Here is a 17,220-nt window from a genome sequence, read left to right on the forward strand (position 1 = left end):
CAACTCTATGACCCGGGGTCAAACATAAGTCAAGTTTGTAGAAAAACCTTTTTTTTTTTTTTAACAAAACCATGTCATTATGGATTTTCTTGTTTTTCAGAAACAAAAAAAGTTCAAAGATCCTAATCTTATGCCATATGGATTCCCATGTCACTGTCATGTCTTGTAATTATGATTTACTATATTTTTAGTAATGTAATATATGATATTTTTAAAAAATATTTTATAATTAAAATATATTAAAATAATTTTTTATATTTATTTTTATTTTTAATATCTACACGTCAAAATTATTAAAAAATATTTAAAAAGCATAAATTTAATACATGTTTTAAAAAAAAAACAATTCAAAAAATAGAAAAGTAATTGATATGAGTGGTGGATGATGCTCTTTAAAAGTGCTTTTATATTGAAAATATATTTAAATAATATTTTTTTAAAATAAATTATTTTTAATATTAGCATATTAAAATCATCAAAAAACTTCTAAAAATATTAATTTGATTTTTTTATAAAAAAACAATTTAAAAACAACTTTAAAAAGTAAAAGTTACAAGAATTAAAAAAGAATAAAGAAAAAAAAAAGGAAGACAAATTTCACACAAACAAACACTCCCTTAAACAACCATGTAACCCACTGCTAAAAAAACAATGGACCGTTCCTTATGGGTTGAGCCTACAATCAAACACTATTTGACCGCGTTGATGTGAAGCGGAACCAAACTCGAGGTTCAGCGTTTCGCGTCAGATTTAAGCCAAGTATAAATCCCCTACTACACACACCACCTACGCCCTCGATCTTACCGTCCAACACACAGGTCGGCAACCACCAACGTCCCAGATCTTCCCACTCTTTACATCTTGGGTCTCTCACGCTCCTTAAACCTCCTCTTTATAAACCCCTCCATCCCTCACAAGCCCTCAAAAATTCAAATCCCAAGCAGTAGAAGCTCTCTCTACCAATTCGAAATTGAATTTAAATCTTAAAATCAAATGGTATGCAATCTCTTCTTCATGTATTGATTTCTTCCATTTGATCTTTATGCTGTAATAATCTGAAGACTTAATCTTTATTTTCCTTTTGATGATTTTCGGTTGTTTTCTGTTTGTTTTTGTTTATTAATGTAGGCTTTGCCGAATCAGCAAACTGTTGATTATCCAAGCTTCAAGCTTGTTATTGTTGGTGATGGTGGCACAGGTATGTGCCTCTGTTTTGGTTAAATCTGTCTTTTTTTATGATTTTTAATATTTTTGAAGTTTTTTTTATCTGGGTTCTGTGTTTTCTGTTTATTTTTAGTGTTGTTTGGGTTTGGGTTTTGATATTTTTGATATAAAAAAACATGGGTTTTGTTTTTCAGCTTCTGGTTATTCTTTTAAATGCATAGAAGATAAGATTTATCTGTATAAGAAGATTTGGGGTTTTGATTTTAAAAAAACTGGGTTTGGATTTTTGGCATTTGGGTATTTGAAAAATATGGGAAAAACCATGTTTATTTTGGCAGAGTTTTGGATTTGGGGTGTTAATTTTATTTTTATTTTTTAATTAAAATCAGTGTTATTGATTTTTGGCTTCTGGGTGTTTGCACAATGCAGGGAAAACAACATTTGTGAAAAGGCATCTTACTGGCGAGTTCGAGAAGAAATATGAGCGTAAGTCTCGTATTTTTTTAATTAGTTGGTTTTGTGGTGTGGAAGTTATTGATTTGTTTGTGTATTTTTGGTGAATGCAGCAACTATTGGTGTGGAAGTTCATCCTTTGGATTTCTTCACTAACTGTGGAAAAATTAGATTCTATTGCTGGGATACAGCTGGTCAAGAGAAGTTTGGTGGTCTCAGAGATGGATATTAGTAAGTATTTGTGTCTGCTGTTTGATTTAAGGATGATTCTTAAAATGATTTTTATGTTGTTTTGGATCATGCCTTGCATTCGTAATTTTCTTGGGTTAGTTATAGACTCATCAGCATTTTAATGGTTTGATTATAGAACTTATGTTAAGTGTTTTACCAATAGAATATTATTGTCTGTTCTCAAATAATTAGAACCTGGTGTTTTGTACTTCATTTTATTAGGAGATTTATTGCATGAGTATATCCGATCCGATCAATTGGGGATATCATTTCAATTACAGGGGTGGGATGTGTTTTAGCCGGTCTAAGTTGGCCTTTGTATTATGTTTGATCTTCTAATGTTATCTGTACAAAACAATTTGAAATGGTTTAGTGAATGACAATTTTTTGTTTCTTATGCAGCATCCATGGACAGTGTGCGATCATCATGTTCGATGTTACTGCTCGTTTGACATATAAGAATGTCCCTACATGGCATCGGGATCTTTGCCGGTGTGTGTAATCCCTTGTTATGACATATTTGGCTTACTCATTTGTCTTTGAGACTGATTGAATCTTTTCAGGGTTTGTGAGAACATTCCTATTGTTCTTTGTGGAAACAAGGTTGATGTGAAGAACAGGCAGGTGAAGGCAAAGCAAGTCACTTTCCACCGTAAGAAGAACTTGCAGTACTATGAAATTTCAGCAAAGAGCAATTACAACTTTGAGAAGCCCTTCCTGTACCTTGCCAGAAAGCTTGCTGGGTAAAAGGATCACTGTTATTTCAATTCAAATGCCTGATTTCTCCTGACCATATCTATCAGAATAAAATACCTATTTGAATTGGTTTTATGACTGCAGGGATCCCAATTTGCATTTTGTCGAGTCTCCTGCCCTGGCTCCCCCGGAAGTTACAATTGATCTTGCAGCACAGGCACAGTAAGTATTGTGTTCTTTAAGAATTAGCTCTCCCTCTCCTATCAATTCCTTTCTGGTGACTTGCATATGAAAGAAACTCAGATTATTTCAGAGCCTTTTTTTTTGGTCGGTTGTCTCCTATACATGGGTGTAAATGTTTGCGATTTTTTTTTTTTAAAAAAAGGTTTCTGAAAGTAGTTATCTTTAACCATCCCGCTGCTGTGAATTTTGACAGGCACGAGGCTGAGCTCGCTGCTGCAGTTAGTCAACCTCTTCCAGATGATGATGATGATGTATTCGATTAAAGTGTTGATGGAGATCGTGGGTTTTGTGGCTGCTGGTGGATTGAGAGGCTTTAATAGTATATGGCCTTGAGGATGTGGATTTATGTCCTTTGACATGAACGAGTGTAAACTGAATGGTTCTAGGTTATTATTGACCTGTTTGTTTTCCGTTGTCTGTTTCATCATTTTGAGGGTATTGCCATGCTTTGGTTCTTCTTCCCTCGCATACCTACAGTTTTGTGTCAATTTCTGTAGGATTTTATTAGTGTTGGTTTATATCTTAATCGACCAGTGTTGTGTTGATCCCATTTATGGCATTTTCAATTATTTGCATGCGAGGGTGATTGTTTCATGGTTTCCTAGATTCATCTGATTATCGGCTAGATATGCTGTTAAAGTAATCCAGATGCTCCGTTGAATAATTTAGGGCAAGAAGATTGTCCTGCAATGAATGTTCCCAGACGCTCCTCCGTGAAATAAAATCCTTGTAACTGCCGCCGATTGTTGTTCCATGGCATACACTGCCGGTAGGTCACCGGAACAGCTCAACGTCGTTCTTGCAAGCTGTCACTATTTCAGCATGCAATCTCATTTCAACCAAATATCGAAACCAGTGTCAAGGATCTCAACGATTCAAAGAAGTCTCAGAGTCAAATACCGAGAATTCATTAGACCTCTGCATGAACAAGATGATTTGCATGTTTAAAGACTTGACAGCTGATCAGTCACTCCCATCCTTGCAAGTAAATCCGTATTTCTTACACAAAACTACGAACAGCCAACTGACGACTCCTCTCCAAGACTGGCAATACCACATCTATAAAACATAAACTGCCAAAAGCACAACAGAAGGAATCCATGTTTTGAACAAAATTTCTGTATTAAATCAAATTGGCAAGTTAATGAGATTGTAAGCAGCAAAAGAACATGTGTTTGTGCACAAAAAGAGAAGGCAGGATAAATTTAGCATAGTAAAAAAAAATTAGTAAAATAACACAGGTGAAAAAATATTTAGGGATCCTAGCACACGTTTAATTGAGTCGTAGGTAGCATCTGCAACATGTAAGTCACATTCATTATCTGTGATTCACGGGTCGCAAATGCCAATTGCAATACTCGAGTCGTAAATGTTATCTATAACCCCACTAAGAGACACATCCTGGAACAATTTTTTCTGTCATTAACTTCCTGCTTAAAAAAATACAATTTATACAATTCAAATAACCAGTTTTTCAGCATCAAAACACAATTCACATAAGAAGCACATAACATCTTCAATCATAAGTAATAAATTAAACTAGCGATTAACATAACATTTTATTAAAATTAAACTAATTATATATCTATTCATAATTATTATAACATGTAATTATTTTTAATAATCCTCACAGCTCGTGGAAGAGTCTGAAGCATCGCCCCAACTCATCCAACTAGAGGATAGGTCTATAACATTCATGCAGGTGTGAGGAGAACTAATATCACCCCAGCTTATGGACGGATCTAGAACGCTTGTGGATGAACCTGGAACACTCGTGGACGAACCAACATCCCTAATATTCCCACAATAAATAATTTCATCTTCTGTTAACGTCACTTCAAGACGCTCAACCTCCCCAACCTCTTGAAGTCCACCATGATATAAATTGAGTGGAGTGTTGACCACAATACGTCTCATCTCATTGATGCCTTTATGAATAGTCATTGTTGCTTTCCAAACCTCTCGTGCCAAGTAGTGAATCATTCATACTAATCATTACATTAAAACCTATAATAACATTAACAATATTTAATAAATGTTGTATTTAAAATAATATTGCATACTAATTGATTTTGTCTTGGATATCGAAACGTATAATGCATCGGATTGCATGGACGCCTTAGAAAACATGACAAGGCAGGTGTAATAAAACGACGCGTAATGAATAGATATCATCTCATGTAGGTATTTACATCAATCGTCAAATGTCACTCCTAAAAAACACGATCTCTCTTAGTATCTCAAAGATCTAGGTAAGAAGCATAAATCACCAATCAATTCCCCTCACGTTTAATTTAAAGATTAATACTATGCAGATCGTCACCGATATCAACATAATCTAGTATATGCTGAGATAGTTCAAATTATTGCATTACTCGTTATGGACAATGCATCTCAACAATGTCGAATCAGTATAACACAACTTGTGCTAACCAAAGGTAAGATCACTCACGACAAATAGACAAAACTGAAAGTATCAAGTCCTTTGTATATGATATTCATATAACATATCAAACATATGAAAGACTTATATTACATAACAAACCGAAACTAAATAATCTACGTTCAAATAACAAAAAATACAATACATATGTAACTCATATTTGATATGGTTGTTATGCATCCAACTCATCCCAGTAGAACTCATGAATTTGAGTGATATTTACCGTGAAATGTCTAACCTTACATCATCTGTCATGACATGCCACAAATGTATTACATTTTCTTCATTTAATTTATATAAATAACATGTTGATTAGAATCAATTTTATTTTATTATTAATTAGAACCAATGGAAAGTAGCCTTTAAGTGATAGTGTCAAACATATTACTACCTTAACTCTCTAAACATTGAACATGCTCCCATAATTAAGGCTATATTAATCAACAATGACACTTTTAAGTTTTAGTATTTAAAATGTCCTTAATTCTAACAATTAAAGAATTTAAAATAATTATATCTAAAAAAATAGTAAATATTTGACAATTTTTTAGACATGTTTACATAGTTGCCAGTAAAGATATACAAGCATAGCCCCGAATTGTAATTAGAAATAACCTATAAATCATCAAATGGTGTTAAAATGAACAATGACACTGCATTGCCAGCAGTACTCATGGAAATAAAATATCCAAACATATGTAATATGCATACCCAAGCATACATAACGAATTGGTCCATGTAAGTGTGATTCTCTAAGAGTTACTTGGAACCTGGATCAACTTCGTACTAAAAGTGTTTCCTCGTCTAGGTCTACTGTTCAAGTAAAGCTCTAGCATATTAATCTCATTAATACTCGCAAACTCAAATATTGAATTCACACTTTCATCACTATAGATTGATACATCGATATAACGAGCTTGACTAACCACGGTTTGCAACATCCTCCAAATAATTTCAACTTTTATTTCAAACATATTCTAGCCAAGTCAATAATATAACATTCTAGATAATTCATTAAGAGACATGTTTAATGTAGCAGTTAAGAACTCATGGCTTTCTTCATTATAAGTGATATCATTATCAGTATTGACAATGATACTACAATTGAAGCATAATATTCTTAAATTATAAGATATTTTGTCAAACAACATAATAAAACACAAATCTAATTTATTAATATCCTAGGGTTAATTAAAATGCATAATTTATCAATAAAACCATAACAATAACATAATCAGCTAAAACCTAAATTTATCAAATTAATCAGTAAGCACCTACATTCATCAAATTTCACTACCATAATAAAATTACCAACCCAATTCATGTATTTCATAACCAATTATCTTATTTTATATCTAATTCGGTATAATTCATAATTTAACTTAAATCAACACTAACTCTAACAAAATAATTTTATTAATTCACAATCAACAACAACCCAAAATCATTACTTATTTTATAAAATAATCTAATTATCAACACTTAAATTATATCTCATTAATCTAATTACAAAAAAAACCCTAAAATTTTCAAAACATTTCTAATTCGAAACTCTAGTATTGTCTGAAATCAAATTAACACACATTAGCATATGGGTGATAATGGTGATCGGTGATGGCTATTTTGGCCTGAAATAAGTTGATCCGCGGTGGAGAGAGGGGGGGCCAACAATTTTGAGCTAGAAAAAGAAAGAGATGAGTGGTCTCGTGATGTTTTGAGTGTGTTTCGGTGTGGGAAGAAAGAGGAAGGTCATTAACGACGAGGATAGGGGAGGGTGAGTGGCCATTGAGAGAGAGGAGGAAAATATATGGAGAAAATGAAAGAAATGGGCTGGGTATTAATTTTGAGCTTGTTTGGCTCAGCGTTTGCGGCAACGTTTTTATTTAACAGTTGCAACATATCATTTGGTTACAAAACGAGTCGCAATTTTCATGCATGGGCCCCACTATTATTTGTGTTCAAAACTCAGTTTTGTTGAAGCAGAAATTGCATGCTTTTCATTTCCTATTTATTGCAACTGTATATAAACACAGTAGAAAATCGTTCTCCTCTTCCTTCCTTGACCAATGCTTCGGGTATAGGTGGATTTTGTCCAGATGAAAAAACCACAAAGGTTGTTCTTACCTGGGCATGCCGCTGCTGGAGGCGTCGAGGGAGACAGCTGGGCTGGCCTACTGAAACCATTTTCCTTTTGTTGAACCACGAGGGTTGTTCTTAACAGATTTCTTGTTTATTGAAACTATTGCTGCACTTGAAGATGATGATGACGATGATGGAGGGCTGACCTACTGAAACCATTTTCTTCTCTTCTGTTTTCCCTTAGTTCTTCCCCTAGCCTTGTCTGCTCGTCCGTGGAGAGTGAATTAATTCACTCTGCTCAAAAAAATAAACAGTAAAAAAATTTAATTTTTTAATTTTTAATTGTATTTTATTTGAAAAACTAGTGTTTAATATTTTTCAATGACACTACATAAATTAGAAAGAGATCACATGATGGCATAGCATTTGCAGAATTTGATCGTAATTCCAATTTTGTTTTTAATGATATTTTACCTGATTTTGTTGCACGCTAAAAAAACTATGGAAACTGTGGTCCTTGTCCGATGAATTTCGTACTTGATGGAATTGTAGATAGTTTAATGAAACAATAAAAAATATTTTATATAAAGTATTATTTATTTCATGATATAATAGCAGTAATTAAATCTACAATATTTAAATTAAAAACCATCAATATTAATATATATCTTTTTTAGTTATTTTATAACCTCAATTTAAAAAGCATTTTTAACCAAACACATTAAATTATTTTTTGTTCAACCTCAATTTGAATCACAGTTTTAACCAAACATATATTTTTCCAAACCAACCTTAACTAAAAATACTTTTTATAAAACAACTTTTTTCAAATCACAACATTTACTACAATACCAAACACACTTGCTGCAAATCGTAGAACTATACTATCCCCAAATATTTTGTTCAATGTGTTACTTTACCATTTTATTTTTTTCAAATGCTAAAAACCCAAAATACTCATGATTCAACCTTAAAGTTCGAGAGGACCTTCTCGTGGCAGCCATGTCAGAGTTCTGATCTTACTTCATCCAGTACTCTGCACATGATCCCAGCACACCTGAAATGGACTACAGCATCAGAGATGAGATAACAATGATGTCAGTATCTGGCCATTAATGGGCAAATTGAAAAGAACAGGATGCGAACACTGCCCCCAACTCAATGAACCAGAAAAATGATGGTGAACCACAGGTCCCCAGCATCATCTTTAGACCTCTGGAAGCAAAATTTGCATGCCTCCTACTTTGGCCCTGAAAAATGCAGGGATTCATCAATAACAACCTCGAAACTCCGTGGAAAGAAAGATGAGAAGCAATAGGCATGACTTCCATTGGCAAGAAGAATAGTTAATATTGATGTAGGTTGCACACTCCTTAACAACCAAATCTTCCAATTTTCATTCAAGACGACAGTTAATCATCCTGTCATGCATAATGAATGAACAGGCTAACTTTCCTCATGCCAAACACCAGAAGCGCAGTTTTTCACAGATCAGATGCAAAAAAGAGCAAGAACCTTAGAGGAGCATAAAAAAATATAACAGGTCTGTAAATATTATACTATAATAAGAATCCAAATTACAAATTTTCACTAGCTAAATCACCTAGATTGAAGAATTAAAATAAAGCTACAGAATGTAACAATCTCATCTTGCTTCTTACATCGTTGCGAGGCATGAAACCAAGAAAAACTTGTTGCTAAAAGAGGAAAACACCTAAACAAGGATAAAGGACAGAAAACATTAACAAATACGAATGCTTGTTTCAGCAGAAATTAAGTTCCTTAGCTCCATCAAATGTTCATCATTTGAAATGTTAAGTGAGATGCGAAGATTTGTCAACAATGCTTCTTGTTCCCAACTTAAGGGCCCAGAAGCATAGAATGCCCCTAGAGTGCAACGATAAGCATGCAACTCTAACCTACGGACCCTTGCTGTTACATCCTCTTCTAGGGGAAAGGAACAATTTTCTTCCCCATCTCCATGACCATAAAAAGATTCGGCATCACTACTAAGGGTATCTGCATCAGGACTGTTCCCAGCTACAACATGATTAAACAGTCTGTTTGGACAATCACTAGTAACACTACAACTACCAATGGAACATGCATCACTATCAGAATCATTAGGTTCCAAGCTTCTTCCACAAGAATCGACAACATAATTTGGTGTTCCCCTCTGCATTTCATAAGATCCAATTGTTTGATTGTTAGAGGAAGCATGCATGTATATTTCACCCAGACACTCACGTGGGTAAGCAACAGCATCTACCTTTTTAAGGAATGAGGATGGGTACCCAGATATCACTCGCTGGCCCTCACTCTGTTTCTCTATTGCTCTCATTTTGTCAACTTTTCCATTATACGCTTCAAAATCAGATGACCAAAATGGGGATGCTCTCTTGGATGTTCTAGCTGACATAGCACAAGACTCCTGGAAGCCAGTGTTGTTCTTATTAGCTAAACAAGCTTCTCTTGCTTGCACTTTCCTCTTCTTACTGGCTTGCTGCCTTGGAGACCTCATCTTCTGATAACAACTCCAAACTGATGGTTTTTTTGACTTCTCATTTTCAAAACTGCCAGAACCCTGGAAACAGTAGCCAACATATAATTATTAGTCAACACATGGAGCACACGGGAAGCACATATTCATGACTGGCTAGACATATCAAACAACCAGATGAGGGCAACTATGCTAACAAGGCTAGCGAACCACATAGACAGTTGAAGACACCAAACACAAATATGGAACCAAAAACTATTATGCAAAAAACGCAGCTAGAAAAGAACCCAATATTATCTTACCTTTCCAATTACAACCCATTTTCCATCTAGCCATAATTGGCGCATCCTGATGTTAACTTTGTTGACTTGAAGTTTTGTTGAAGGCCCAATTAGCCTAACCAGATAATAATTTCCCCTAATGACCTTCAAAACTGCTGCTGTTTTCCAACAAAGATCATCGAACACCTCCACCAGATCACCAACAGTCCAACCATCTGAAACATCAGCAGGCGGAGGGCAAGGCCTAATGGCCTTTCTTGACACGCTCTCCACATTATCCTCATTACTCAAGCCCTGTGAACCATCATACCTAACCTGATAAGTCTGTCCATTCCCCGAGATAATCTCACCACACCACCATGCACCCGAGGACAAGTCTGTTTTGCTCAACACCTCCACTCTACTTCCTTTCTTGAACTTCATGATATAATGGAATTCACCAATGCCTGCAACAATAAGGAAATTAATTTTTCATAATCAGAAACCACTTAAACAACATCAAACATAACGAAAACTTCAATATCTCCGTGCATAGAAAAAAAATGAATCTGAGCGGGAAGTAAAATTTTTTTTATCAAAACAAATACTACAAGCCTGAAAACAGAAACAAATAATATATATCAACAAAGTGTTAACTGCATTAATATAAAGCAAAGCACCATCACTTAGTGAGATGTAATTAATAATAGTCATCACAATTAATCCCCAGGTTGAGTTGGTTAAAAAATTGATCTTTCTTGAAACAAACTCTACAATCTTGCTAAAAACACAAACTTTAGAAACAAAAAACAATAATAAGACAAACCCATCAAGAAAAACCCCTAAAAAATAGAAATTTCTTTGTTTAATCACTTTCCAAGAAATTAAACACGACATGACAAAATATACAAAAATAAATAAAAATAAAATCCAAATTAATCAAAATCACATAAGAAAAATTCAAACTAACATAACTAAACTCACAATTCTACCACAAAATCATAGAATACCATAAATGGAGAAAAGGAAAAATAAAAATGCCAATATTTTAATTTAATAATAACATAAATGTATTTAACCATTTATAAATTAACAAAAAAAATTAAAAAAAAAAAAAAAACAGAAATTTAAGAACAAAAAAAAAATTCAAATTCGCTGACCTTGCGTTGATAACCCGTGAAAATTTTGATAACAGAGAGAGAATTAGATTTGTTGGGGGATTTTGATTTTCAAGACCTTTATTTATTTATTTGTCTTTTTTTTTAAAAAAAAAAAGGAGTTTTATATTTCTTTTTTATTTTATTGTGGGTAGTGAAGGGTTGATTGGGTGTTAGGGAAGGTTTTTGTCCCTTTTAATTACTTTGGATTTAAGTATAATGAATCTCTTCTCTCCACTTCTCTACCGGAAAAAAATTTAAGAAATGGGGCCCAATGGACTGGGCTCAATCTAAGAAATCCAAATTTGTGTTGGAAAAGGTTTTTTTTTTTTTTTTTTACCATGAACAAAAACGTGGTTGGTGGTTATAAATTTAAATGTAACACTTAATGCTATTAAATCCTGCTATGTACATGCTATGATCTAAAATTTAGGTTATAGATTAGGTAAGTTAATACAAAAAAAAAAGGGTTAAAATCTAGGTAGAATAATACCTATAAGGATATAAATTAACTTATCAAGGTGACTAGGTCGAACCATGATAATTTCATTTCAACCGAGTTAAATTATAGATAATTTCAAGTTGATGTTTTAAAAAACTAGATTTGAGTTGAGGGTTGAGTTAATAGAGTTCTGAATTAACCTGTTAGATGTATATATACATCGTAAGTTGATCTCATGGCTTAACCTCACCAAGTTTGGAGGGAAAGATATAGCTAGTTCCAATCCAAGTTGTTATTGTTGGTACTATTTTCATTGATGCTATACAGGAGAGATGGCAATGGATAGAATCTCTATTATATTTATATGTCATATTCATTATCTAATAATATATAAGAAATTTCGATATTTATACTTTATTTATAGGATTTTAAATATTCATACGAATATTAGGTTCTACTACCTAGGTTAGTTGGTTAAATCACTCGGGGTCATAGGAAACAACCTAAGATCGAAGCCTTCTCACATCTGGGATGAGAGGGTTTAGAGAAGGAAGAGTTACCCTTTTTTTTTTTTTTAGTTTAACGTGGGTGTCCGGGTCAGCTTGTGCGCACCTCGACTAATTCCACGGGCCCTGAAGTTAACGACCATGTAAGCCTCCAGTGGTCATCATATAAGCAACCACAGGGCTCGAACCTGAGACCACAGAAGGAGCAAACCTCTTGGTCCCAAACTTTTACTACTGGGCCACCACCATCTAGATGGTTGGAAGAGTCACCTTTATTGTGTAGGTAAGGTCCTATTCGGCTTCCTAATGTCCATAACCAACAAGAAGAAAAGGTTTGAGTGGTCTTTAGTGACCGAGAGATCACAATCAATATGATCAGTGCAGGATGAAGTGGAATACCATGTAGCATACACTCGGTGAGGTGTGGGCTTGGTGTGGGCTTGATGAGAGCATGTGGGGTTCAATGTTGAAGTTCCCTGCAACTTTGGAGCCTAGCAATACAACGAAAGTAGAGGCTCTCTACTTACAAATTTGTGAAGTTTAAGTTACTAGCAACCTTGGCGCCTAGCAAATATGACTTGATGAGAGCATGTGTGGACATTGGAGCCTTGCAACAGGGCCAAGCTGTACTTCTGTTCTCCTGGCTGGGCAGTAATTAACCACTGTTAACCTGATAAGGCCATCCCTCGGGGGCAGTCCTCGTGGAAAGTCCTTGTGACCCTTTACTCTCAGGCAAGCACGGCCCCTTGCACGCCTCGAGAGGGAGAGAAAACATCTTGTTCAGCCGCTTTCATGCCTTACAGATTGTAAGCAAGCAGTCACTACACAACAGCTACGTCGAGATTCGGGAGGTTTCCCTCACTCTAAGAGATCTCGAATTTGTACCTCTTCCTTGTAACCTCAAAAAACTCCCATACTCATCACTTACCCACAGAACTATTAGCAGTGGAAAGCCCTATATTTGGCATCTTTATATACCCAAAAGACAGCACACAGAACAACAGGGGGGTTGATTTGTTATTCAGCTACTGGAACAAAAATTTGCGAGAACATCAACTACTTAAACCCGAGTGTCAAGTGAATCGAAATAAAATAACGTATCAGATGTTAAGCTTTCACCGGTGACACAAGCTCGTTTGCTTACAAAGATTTCACAAGGAAATGTTGCAATTAATATTATCTATTATTTAACACATTTACATCAATAAAAAGGGATCTAAAACAGAGTGGTAACTGATGCCCACAAAAGCTCTTGAAAAGATCAAAGAAAGAACCAGCTGCAAAAACTTGTTAGCAACAGTCAGAGTAATGGTTCCTGGAGTGAACCAGAAAGAAATGGAAAATTGGATCGTATCTCAGTTAAGGTCCAGCCCAAATTAGATGGGGGTCGCTTCACGGATACTTTACTTTGAAGGACCTCTATATGGTACAAAACTCTGAAGGAAACATGATGGGATTCAAGCACTTGAAGCTCCGGAAAAGAGATTTCCATCTTTGACTTTTCCATTTACAAGAATATCATAAGTAGTATCATCAGGAACAAGACCTTTGTCGAGCATCTCATTATGCAGTCTAAAAGCCTCTTGTAGATTGCCCTCTTTAAAGTGTCCAGTAATCAGCGTATTATATATGAAGACAGTGGGGGTCATACATTTCCTATCCATATCTTCCAAAATTTTCTGTGCATTCTCTAGCTGTCCTTTATTACAAAGACCGTGTATCAGAACACTATAAGTTATTAAATCAGGCATGATGCCCTTAGCAAGCATCTCTGCATAAAGTTCTGAAGCAAAGAGTAATTTACCCTCTTTTAGCAATCCAGAAATCAGCGTCGTGTAAATTTGTAAATCACAAGGAATCCCCTCATTTATCATTCTCTTGTGCAAATGCAGCGCTGCTTCCATATTCTGGAGCTTCCTGAAGCCACTTATCATGGAACTGTAGACTACTTTATTTGGAGATAACCCAACTTCTTGGAGTTCAGATAAAAGCTGGCTTGCATTTACCATGTCTCCTTTTCTGCAAAATCCATCAATCAGAGCACAATATACGGTAACATCCAGCTCAATACCCTTGTTTTTCATCTCATCCATCACCTTCAAGGCAAGATCCATATTATTGCTCTTGCAAAACCCATTAATCAAGTTAGTGTAAGTGAAGACGTTTGGAGATACTCCAATTTTGCACATCTCTGTATAAACAGCCAAGGCGGAGTTGACAGAGCCCTCCTTTACAAATCCATCTATAATACAGTTGTATGTCATGCAGGTGGGAATGAAACCCTCCTGAACCAACTTCTTCAACCTATCCTGTGACTCAGATGTGCGACCAGCTTTGCACAAACCGTTGATTATAATATTGCAAGTGAAATCTGATGGGGCAATATTTTCACCTCGCATTCGATCATACAAGCCAAAGGCATATTCAGTGTCACCTTTTTTGAAATAGCCATCCATCAAAACAGAATATGTGATCAGATTAGGTTTTAAACCCTTTTCAAGCATCTCCACAAACACACCATTTGCTGAATCCATGTCGCCTTGTTGGCAGTGGCCAAGTATCATGTTGTTGTAAGAAACTACAGAGGGTCGGACACCTTTTCTCACCATCTTTTCCCAAATACTACAAGCTTCACTCATCTTACCCTCCTTGCATAACCATGATAAAAGAGAATTATAAGTGAAGACATTAGCAATACCACATGCAACTGCCTCATCAAACAGCTTGGATGCCTCTTCAGGTGACCGTGCCTTCAAGTATCCCCGAATCAAGGAATTCACATTGAAGACAGTAGGAGAGATATCCTTGTTTTTCATTTGGTTGTAAATCTCATAAGCCTTATCCATATTCCCATTCTTACAGCACCATTCAATGATAACTGCATATGTAACATTGTTTGGACAAATTCCATTCTCATTCATTTTATCAAACAATTCTAGAGCACTATCCAAGTCACCTTGCTTGCAATAACCCTTCATCAAAGTCGTTGCCACCACCACATTCATTGGCTTCCCACAACTCAACATCTCCCCCTTAACTTTCACTGCTTCCAACATTTTTCCTTGCTTCATACAAACCCCAATAACCCGAGTAAATATGACCTCATGCGGCACCCACCCCTTATCTCTCATCTCCCTCAACAACCCAAGTGCTGCAACAGAATCAGGTTTCTTGCAAACAGCCTCAATAACAATACTATAGGCCCTGGCATCAAGCTCTACTCCTTTATTTTTTGCCTCTCTAAACCACCCCTCTGCCTCCTCTAATTTTCCTTCTCTCATGGATGCACGAATCATCACACTAATTGTGGCACAGTCACCTTTAACCCCTTTCGAAGCCATCTTATTATACACATCCCGCGCCTCACGAATCATATTATTCTTAACTAATTCACTCAAAAATATATTCATGACAGTAAGACAAGGAACTATATCTTTCTCAATCAATGAATTAAAACAGTCAACAGCATCGTTAATCCTCTTAGTTTTAACATAACTATTCAACAGGTAATTAAAAACCCGAGAATCAGATTCAAAATCCAACCTTCTTGAACTCTCAATTAGCCTAGCAACAACAACACTAGGCACGGGTCCCCAATCATCCGAAGCGAATCGATTAAGCAGATTCCTAGCCTTTCCACAAGTCTCTGTAGACTTAGTCAAAATGTGAAGCAAAACACATAATGCATCAACGCTTTTGATAAGCCCTCTCTTTTGACTAGCCCAAGTGAAGTAACTAAGAGCTGATTGCGGATCATTTTGGTGGTTTAGAAGGGTGTCTATGTATTGGGTTTGTGTCAAAAATGAATCTTGCGACGTTGGTGCGGATTTTCCTGGGAAATTGGTGTTTGGATGGGGATTCTGGGAAAGTGGGGTTTCTGAGATGGGGATATTGGGGAGTTCAGGTTGTGAAGAGAGGGTTTTTGGGCTTTTGATTGAGCGGAGAGTGAAGTGAGGGATTGATGAAGAAATTGGTGATCTCATTTTTGCTTTGGTTTTTGGAATTGCAGAAACAGAAGAGAAGAACCCTACCCTAACAACGTTAACAGTTAAACCTCACTCCTGTTTCGACGTTTCAGTGGAGTGAAGAGAAGTGAGGCAATCATTTGCTGGGCTTCTAATACCTACAGGCCTTGCTAATTAGCACCACTTTTCAATGGAGAGGGCCCTGAAATACTCCTGCTAACTTAGTCATGAAACCCAACCCGCCCGATAGATTAACCCGGGAATGAATACCGGTTCAAGTTAAAAAAATATGAGTGATTTAAATTAATCTAGTTAAAAAAATAGGTTGCCCAGTGATTTAAAACCTGTTTAGCAACGCTGTGTTAGCTGTGTTGTGTTTGATAGAGATTTAATTGATTTGTGTTTTTGTATTATTTTGATATTCTAATATAAAAAATAAATTTAAAAAAATAAAAAAAATTAATACATTTCTGAAAAATACATTTTAAAAATAATTATTATCACAACATCGTGTTGTAGGATGTGGTGTGGTTGTCTAGACAGTGATTTTTGGTGGTATAAAGTGACTTTTAAACATGTTAAGCTATATGTTTCATAAAAATCCAAAATAAAAATGACAATGATTTAGTCATGACAATTTAAATTTAAACACCAAAAATAATTTCAATTGTATGGTAATTTTATAATTTTAACATTACAAGGGATCTCTTGATTATTAATTATAATATAATGACATTTTAATTTGATTTTTATTGTTGGCTTTTTTTTTAGTGATCGAGAATTTAAAATGTTTTTAACCTATACACTATGGAATTTTAATTTTAATTTTTAAAAGAATAGAGGTAAAATAAAAAAAAATTAAATTAAACTATAAGATAATCAAGATAATTTTGTATTAAAAACAATGGACAGAACGAGGTGATTTGATCCTTTCTTAAATAAATAAATAAAAATAAATCCTCTATAACTCGGACCTGCTCCAAATCAATCTTCGGAACAAATTTTATAGCTATGCAAGCATTGTCCATGCTCCAAAGGGGTAGGTTAACTCATCAAAAATCAATTTTTACTCAACTTTAGT

General features: G+C 35.1%; 3 protein-coding genes across 4 annotated transcripts; 1 reads left to right on the forward strand and 2 right to left on the reverse strand.

Moving 5' to 3' along the window:
• The first annotated feature begins 794 nt into the window (after positions 1–794).
• LOC7495760 (GTP-binding nuclear protein Ran-3) lies at positions 795–3,362 on the forward strand. Its single transcript, XM_002308612.4, has 8 exons — positions 795–996; positions 1,129–1,198; positions 1,594–1,650; positions 1,731–1,848; positions 2,251–2,340; positions 2,412–2,591; positions 2,689–2,766; positions 2,981–3,362. Exons 1-8 carry the CDS (start codon positions 994–996, stop codon positions 3,048–3,050), a joined length of 666 nt encoding a protein of 221 aa, XP_002308648.1. The 5' UTR covers positions 795–993; the 3' UTR covers positions 3,051–3,362.
• Positions 3,363–8,838: 5,476 nt separating this feature from the next.
• On the reverse strand, positions 8,839–11,439 carry LOC7495761 (uncharacterized). 2 transcript variants are annotated; one of them, XM_024603906.2, is made up of 4 exons: positions 11,230–11,439; positions 10,112–10,536; positions 9,579–9,893; positions 8,839–9,485 (listed from the first exon to the last, which is right to left on the reverse strand). In XM_024603906.2, the coding sequence occupies exons 2-4, from the start codon at positions 10,511–10,513 to the stop codon at positions 9,051–9,053; spliced, it is 1,152 nt and encodes a 383-aa protein (XP_024459674.1). In that variant the 5' UTR covers positions 10,514–10,536; positions 11,230–11,439; the 3' UTR covers positions 8,839–9,050. The 2 variants fall into 2 exon arrangements, with proteins under 2 accessions (XP_024459674.1, XP_024459673.1); XM_024603905.2 differs by having other exon boundaries at positions 8,839–9,893; positions 11,230–11,438.
• A 1,792-nt stretch (positions 11,440–13,231) lies between these two features.
• LOC7495762 (pentatricopeptide repeat-containing protein At3g54980, mitochondrial) lies at positions 13,232–16,314 on the reverse strand. Its single transcript, XM_002309573.4, has one exon. It carries the CDS (start codon positions 16,155–16,157, stop codon positions 13,632–13,634), a length of 2,526 nt encoding a protein of 841 aa, XP_002309609.3. The 5' UTR covers positions 16,158–16,314; the 3' UTR covers positions 13,232–13,631.
• Positions 16,315–17,220: the final 906 nt, after the last annotated feature.

This window comes from Populus trichocarpa, chromosome 6 (assembly GCF_000002775.5).
Source record: "Populus trichocarpa isolate Nisqually-1 chromosome 6, P.trichocarpa_v4.1, whole genome shotgun sequence".
NCBI lineage: Eukaryota > Viridiplantae > Streptophyta > Magnoliopsida > Malpighiales > Salicaceae > Populus > Populus trichocarpa.